Genomic DNA, 8218 nt, shown 5'->3' on the forward strand with positions numbered 1-8218 from the left:
CCTGCCTGCCTGCCTGCCTGCCGAGCCAGCAACCATGACGAGTCTCTCGCTCGTTAAGACAGCGAGACTCTCTCGTGCGATTCTGCAACGGACTAGATCCCCAAGCGTCCCGTCGGATCCTGTACGCTAACAAATTTGACAGGTCGAGATGTCAAACCTGCCCCGTCAATGGGGATTGGGGGTGGTGGTGAATTCTTCTTTCCCAGATTCTATGCGTCCTCTCTTCAGAGGTTACTGTTGTTCATTATGCCACCTTTCGTACTTTGTTCCCCTGGGGACGTTTCGGTTTGTTAGGGGAGGCCTTACGACGCCCGTTCGATCGTTATCTTATATGCCTCGTGAAAGAACGTTTGAAGCGACCAATGCTCGAACCCTTGTCCTAAACGCGTCAAGATTCTCAATGAGCTAAATCCATGGAAGCACATACTCGAATCCTATTGAACTAAAAAAGACTTTAAATGCTTTCTAAGCACAGCGACCTAGTCCAAGAGAACGATCTATTCGGATCGACAAGAATGCAGTACCCCGAAAACATCGAAAGATGCCCGGCCGGCTCATGCGTGGCTTTGTTTATCTCGCTTAACGGGGATCATGGACCTCCAGCGACAAAGTTCTGGCGTGACCCGACCACTCGATGATGGGTCTAGCCCGACATAGCTCCTTTCTTACCGTGAGAAACTCTTAAGTCCAACTCAGAAACTTCATAGGCAATTCCTCTTCAACTTTAAACACAAAATGCCTTTGCCTTTTTGGTTTGGCTGTCCTTGATGCTACTACACTCGCGCCCTCCGTGCACAAGCGTAACGTACGCGACGGGATAGGGGGGAGTTGGAGCAACAAAATCCGGTGATTTGCGCCCCCACGACCACTCTCAATCTCTAGCCCGTCAGATCCTACCCAGTTAGTCATCGACATCAATCAAGCGCACCTCCCTCCCTCCCCGGTTTTTCAATCTCTTGACTGCCCCCTTCCTTTCGCTTTCGCACTGTCCGATCATTCCCCTCCTCGTATCGGGGGCAACTACGATGAGGTGCAACCGCTCTCTCACCGGCGCCACGTCGCCAGATTCCCCGACAGCCGCGATCTTCGTAGGTGCTGGAGAGGCTGACACGTCGGCCCCCGGGCCCCTGCCGTGAGGTGAGGGGTCGATGGCGTGGCAACAGTATCCACGTGTCACGTAGCTTTGAGGGTGTCGCACGTCCCCTAGGGGCTTGGGTGGGGAAGGGTAGGGTTGGCTGTTGAGCCCTGATTGGCCGAGACGGACGGAGTCAGCTAGAAATCAGGTCCGGTATTGGGGCCTCGCCGTGACGCTGGGGGCTGCTTCTTCTTCAGACTAGGGCATAGTTAGGATTCTCCGAAGGCTCGTCCCTTGTCTCCCTGTTAGGAATATCAGTTGGGATTCGAGCATGGAGAGGCTCGCTCGTCATGAGATGTGTCCGATGATACTAGGGCAATCTAAGCTTTTGGGGGATTGAATGGAAAAAGAGTTTTGGTGAGTTAGACGAACGAAAGGTCGGCTCGCATTGGGTATATGTCGCATAGTATCCAAACAATAATTCGATTGACTACTTATGTCCCGTTACATATTGATGAATAAAAGTATCGACGGCATAAGAATCATTGGAGTCATATTGTGAATGGCATATGCTGTAGTCCTAACATTCTTGACCTCCGATGCTAAATCGAATGATCCCTCCATACACATCCTTACTTGAGAAGCTTAAATGAAGAGGCTCGAGCCAATTAAATTCTTCAAAAAAATAATATCAAAAACGAGCAAGGTCGATTCAAATTGGATATATGTTGTGTAGTATTAGTTATTCGATTGGCTACTTATGTCTTGTTACTTATGTAGCTAATACAAAAGATGAGAACGAGTCGGGTGAACAATAGTATTGATAATGTAAGAATCATCGGGGTCCCATAGTCAATATCATCTTCTATGGTCTCGACATTCTTAACTTTTGATGTTGAATCCATTGATCCCTCCATAGCCATCCTTACTCGAGGAGCTTAAATGAAGAGGCCCGAGCTGATTAATTTCTTAAAAACACGGAGGTTGAATGGGGGACTATTAAAAGAAAAAGATGACGTGACATTATTTCTTTTCATTCGGGTCATTCAACGGGTGTCGTAACCATTAGTGATAAGATTGATTGAATTTCAAAGCACCGTCTCTACAAGTTTCGAAATCCATGCCCTTTCACAAAAAAGGAGGTTAAACTAATCGGGTAGATATCAAATTCATGAAACGTTGCACGAAGGGGAGTCAAGAATTCAATGCCTCGAAAAAGGAACCTTAATCATTTGGTTTTAACGAGCGTTTTTAATAATGCTTGTGCGGGATGCTCATAACGAGGAGGATGACTAGACAAACTTTTGGCAAACCTCAAAGACACGTGATGAGCAGAAACTGAAAACGCAGTGGCCTTTTTCCTCAAGCAAGGAGGGGGCACAAGTTGGCCAGAAAAGAAAGTAAAAAAAACAGGCATGGGGTGACAAAGGCCCGGCTTATAGGGGGGCGTTGGAGGGTGATGGCACTAGGATTTCTTGGCTTTTGGTGGAGGGATACATGTGTGCGTTTGACCAGAAAGCAGACAGCACAGAAGCTGTGAACCATGAAAAGGCTAAAATAAAAGAAACCCCAAGAACAACAACACCCCCACACCAGTTCATTATATTGAAAGGATTGAATTGTTCGAAAACAATTCTTTTAAGAATCCTTCTCTCTCTCTCCCCTTCTCTGTCTCTCTCTCTTTCTGTCGTCAAAGTCCAGGTCCAAGTCCTATGAGAAAAAACAATCTTTTTCCCAGAATTCCGGGCTCCCTTTAGCGAGAAGAGGAAAAAGAAAGGAGGGTTTGTGTGTGCTTGTGTGTTTGGAGAATGTGCTGAAAAGTTCCTCCAGCTCTGACCCTCTTGTCAAGGGAACTTGACAGGAAAGCAAAGGGTTGGGGATGGATGGGTTGGCCCCTACCCAATGATTTTTTCCCCATAGGAGGGCCACTTCCCGTTTCCATCGTCGAGCAAGTTGTGGGAAATGACTCGCTTTTTCAGATAGGACTTGACCAGCCTTTTGATGTCCCCTTTAAGTGGCGAATTTCACAACAGTAGCCCTTCCCATCCGAAGAAACTTCCATGTCCTCTCACCTCCAGCAGCTCTTGTGCCTTCAGTTCCAGGTTGTCTGGTTGGTGATGGAATTCGCCAACCTCGCTATTCCTATTTTGAACTCTTTTGAGTTAAAACCACCGGGCTTGGAAACTGTCTAGGAAGTATGCCGAGGGACACGGATCCATATGTCTGATTCCTATTTCGAACTCTGAGTTAGAACCACCGTGCTTGGAAACTGTCTTGGAAACATGCCGAGGGACACGGATCCATATGCTCTCACGGTGCATTTGTTGTGTAAATGAAACGAAAAGGTGTAGCCGCTACAAACGAATATTAATCGAGTAATCGGAAAAGGCACTAGATCCGCCCTCGTTAGCAAAAACGTATATCTACCAGCGTTATTTTCCCACATCCCATATGTCTATCGTAATGAATTCTGAAGAGGCTAAGCGTGCATTTGCCATTTAAAATTGAAATACCTTGAAATTGATGGGATAATTTACTAAAAGGTATTATGAAAGTACTGCAATCGTAATGCGTTTGTCAAGTACCACGTCAGTATCTATCTAGGTTTATGTATATAGAGTAAGGCTCGCGTGAGGGTGAGATTAAGAATTATTATGAATTTTCAAAAGAAATTAAGAATGCGTAGATAACCATCATCCCAAAAAGTTAATATAAAGTGAAGAAAGAGAATATTTTCTTATAGGGTCGATTCCATGACTGTCACACATGGAGTCCCGTATTTCATGAAAGCATTCGATGTCATCGGGTCCACATCAGTTTATGCCAGGCATGTCCCCTTTCCCAAATCGAAATTTTTAGTGGAAGAGTCAAAGGTCATAGATTCTAGTTCATGGCTTGCATAAACAAATTACAGTAGTTTATAAATTATGCACAGTGCATCTTGTGACCCTGTCTCCAAGACTAGATTAGAGCGCCATGTTGTGCATATTTTTATTTTAGTGACTCCATTCATTTCATTAAAAACATGTATGATTTTATTGCGTGTGTAAATATATAATTCAAGTGGCTGGATTTTTTTAACAAAATATTTTACTTGCGTCATGATCAAACTAGTTTCTCAAATGACTTTTGTGTGCGTAGTTTCTACTTTAAAAACGATATTTTTGCGTAATTAGTGTGCTCGACAGTGTCATTAACATACGCGTTAACATGACTTATTTAATTAACGAAAAAAAAATGACTTATTTAATTGAAATTGCTTTAATCATTTAATCACTGTGATGCACAGCCACCGATCATGGTACGTAGGGCAGATATCTGATGTGTTTGCAAGAAACGACAAGAGAACCAATTAAAACCCTGAGAATTAAGACCATAGTTTATGTAATTCCCAATGCCATTTACGTACGCGAAAGATTAATTAAAGAGGGATGAAATCATGCTTTTTCCTGTTGGAACTTTCAATTTTAAATAGGGTTTTGAGTGCCCCACTAATTGCCTTTTGTTTGGGCAGTTTAATCCACATTTGCTTTTAAAAAAAAGATTATTTTCTTAAGCTTTGATTGCTCTTTTTGACTATAGCCTTTTTCTGCTTCTTTTATTATGATCGAGTTCAAACAAGCTGACCCCTGTCCCTTTTGATTGTTTATTAATAATAAAAAAAAGGAAAATTTATGACAATCCAAAGCATCAGTTTTGGGAAATGTAATGGTGATTAAATTTTCTCCCCCCGCCTGTGTCTTCGAGACGAGAGGCAATCATCATCATTTTTTCTCCAACATTCATTGTCTTTCTCCTCCTTTTCAGAAAAATGTGAAAAAATAATAATAATTGTTAAGTGAAAATTGCTATACATATATATATGAGTTCCTCCTACAGAAACTTCAAGTAGCACAGAATACCAAACGTAAAAACTTACGTTCAAAATGGAGAAAGATTACGTGCATAATATATATATATATCTCATGTATAAGGGATGTAAAATATTTTAATAAGTAACAATTCCAAAATTTCTCTTGAGCACTATTTTTATGGAACTTAATTAAAGATGTCATCACAATATAGACTCTAATACTACCTAAGTGATAAACAAGGGAGGGGTTAAGTAATGAAGGGTGCACAAGATAATGTTTCGCCAAAGAGGTTATATGAGGAGGCACGTGGAACCCAAGTGGGGTCCACATGTGACCACTAATTTCAATGGTATGGATTTAGTTTACTACATAAATGCATGTAATAAGTTTCATATATGAATAGTTTTGATATGTTACAATTACCATTGAAGCGTGGAGAAGATTTACTCTGAAAACCTTCAACTCTTCTCGTCTCTTCTGGGCTAGAAAATGTCCTTTTCCATAGATTTTTAGGTATGACCAGATTAGGCAAAAGACTTTTGCTAAGCTTTCTCACGCATTCTTCAAAGTTCCTATAGTTTTACCTTGCAATGACAACATTTTAAGGGCGGAATAAAGAAAATCCAGCCCATTAAACAACTACTAAATTTTGTTTATGGTGAAATATTCATGTATAAATTCCATAAGAAAACAAAGGAAACAGCACTAGAGATTTGACTTCTTGGACCCTCTTTTCAAAGGAACTTGTTTTGTTTTGCGATTGATGTGGGGTTTGTTTGCAATTTCAATGACACAGGACAAGAGGAGGTCCAGAAACGAAGTTTCTTATTTCATAGAATAATATAATTATACTTTGCTTTAGTTGGAGATCATCTTAACTGCTCCCTTTGAAAATCATGAAGCAAACAAAGATGTCATAAGGGGTGATGGAGGAAAGCTATGTGCATGAATTGCGGATTTTACATGTGCCAACATGATGAGGTAAATACTAAATATGATGTTGTACTGACCTCAGTATCTTCGAATTTGAAATTTTTGATTCTCTCAAGGAGTATGTGGACAAAAAATTCATGTCATTTTTCAATTTTTCCTCTTCTGGCTTTATCTACCTAAGATTAACCTTGAATATGCGTCCATTGACTTTTCATTACCCAGCTCCTTTCGACATTTAGCCGTTGTCTTATGTAATCTTTAAATGATATGAGAGAGAGAGAGAGAGAGAGAGAGAGAGAGAGAGAGAGAGAGAGAATGTTTTACTGAATATATAATAATGCACCCGGTGTAGAGTTCAACATGTGAGTCCGCAAATGGATTTATTATTTGTAAGTATATGACGCATGCATCACGTAAGGGCACTTATTAAATATTATTAATAAATAATTACTTGTTTATCGAAATATTATTTTCATATCTCACGAGAAAAGATGTTGTGACATTTTCTTGTAGTCCATAAACATCCTCAATTGCATTACCAAGTATTAGATGATTATCTTCATGAAGACCAACGTGAGAAAGGTTCTTCTGGCTCCAGTGGTGTTTACCCTAGAAGACACAACCTGAGAAATATTAAGGGAATTCTAAATCCTGCCCATATGTTTAATACAAATTATGATAATTCAATGCCAGGGAATAGATTGAAGGAAGTGGAAGAAAAGAAAGATCTAAAAGTAGGTGGAAAAGATGGTCTTCCAACAAATGACATCCTTTGGTGCTTTTGTACAATCAATAAAAAATAGATAAGAAAAATAATTTTTAAATCAAATCAATCACATATCAAGAAACAGTTAGGTCTATATCGGATTCTATAAAAGAACACAAATTTTAATTTATTTTAATTTATTTGTGATTATATCTATTCATTATTTTATGGAAGGAGTCTATCTAATATATTTTCAGAGAAAAAATATATTAATAAGAGGTAACACATCTACCTCCTTATAAAAGCACAGTGCAACTCCTCCACTCCATGCTCTTATTAGACTTCAGAACCTCGGCTGTACATTCCTCCTGCTTCTCTCTCTCTCTCTCTCTCTCTCTCTCTCCACCATTTCGTTCAACCCCTAGTCAAAGCTCTCAAAGATACCGATCAGGATCCTACAAGCTCTTCATCCATGTCCACTTCCAAGGCCTCAGAGACACACTCAAAAGGCCTTGAGCCAGGCTATGCTCCACTGGGCTTCTGCATCCTCCAGAGGAACACTGCCCCGCCACAGCCCGGGGAGAGGCGGGGCCGGCGGAAGCAGGCAGAGCCAGGGCGGTTCCTTGGGGTGAGGCGGCGGCCGTGGGGGCGGTACGCTGCCGAGATCCGGGACCCTGCCACCAAGGAGAGGCACTGGCTGGGCACCTTTGACACTGCCCAAGAGGCAGCCCTGGCCTATGACAGGGCTGCTCTCTCCATGAAAGGCACACAAGCGAGGACCAACTTCGTATACTCTGATCACCATCACCAAATCCAAAACCCTAATAGCTTCCACTCTCTTCTTAGCCCCTTCGAGGTCCAAGCACTTCTAACGCCTTCCTCACACTTCTTCACCACCACCACCACCACCACCAATAATAGTCAAGCAAAGAGCCGACCCACCAATTACAGCAATCCACCTCAGCCCACCAGCACTTACAAGACTACCATGATGACTAACCAATCCTATGAGGAAACTTGTCCTGAGACTAACTCATACGACGACTCTGATGCTAATCAAGATAGCAACTACAACAACTTCTTCCCCTTTGGTGATGATGATTATTCAAACTCAGGCTACTTGAACTGCATTGTCCCTGACAGCTGCTTGAGACCTCCTGCTAGTGCTGACGATTCTCCCAATGCAAAGCCCGATACCATCAGAAACTACTCTAGCTCTTCAAATTTCATGGGAGATTTTGAGGATATTGACTTTTCACTTCCACAAGATGTCGTCACTAGCTCAGGAGGTGATATCTTTGTCGCCAGTGAGCTTTGGAGTAGTGATCAGATGGCATGGGGGATGGACTCGGGCGAGCTTTCCGCCGTGATCAGTGGCCCATCCAGGTCGGCGAAAACTGAAGAGGGGTGCGTGGGAAGTTTGCACGCCACGGCTGGGAATAGTAGTTACAGCTTCTTGCCTCAAGCTGCTCCTAACTATTATGGGGGAGGATCAGTTGAATACGGAGGATACTCTCTCTATTGATATAGGCGCAATGCAACTGTGTCATTTGAAGAGCGTGTGTGCTTTGAGGTCGATCGTGTTGTTACATCGCATGAATATTTTTCTTTTTAGGATCTTCGGTAGTAGGGCACGTGTAATTCACTCAT

General features: G+C 42.1%; 1 protein-coding gene across 1 annotated transcript; it reads left to right on the forward strand.

Annotated features, from left to right (window-relative positions):
* The first annotated feature begins 6920 nt into the window (after positions 1-6920).
* Positions 6921-8218, forward strand: LOC104415103 (ethylene-responsive transcription factor ERF086). Its single transcript, XM_010026341.3, has one exon. The coding sequence runs from the start codon at positions 7041-7043 to the stop codon at positions 8091-8093; it is 1053 nt and encodes a 350-aa protein (XP_010024643.1). The 5' UTR covers positions 6921-7040; the 3' UTR covers positions 8094-8218.

Source organism: Eucalyptus grandis, chromosome 8 (genome assembly GCF_016545825.1).
Source record: "Eucalyptus grandis isolate ANBG69807.140 chromosome 8, ASM1654582v1, whole genome shotgun sequence".
NCBI lineage: Eukaryota > Viridiplantae > Streptophyta > Magnoliopsida > Myrtales > Myrtaceae > Eucalyptus > Eucalyptus grandis.

Coding starts and splice junctions, on each gene's coding strand:
- LOC104415103 (XM_010026341.3), top strand. CDS start 7,041: ATGTCCACTTCCAAGGCCTCAGAGACACACTCAAAAGGCCTTGAGCCA.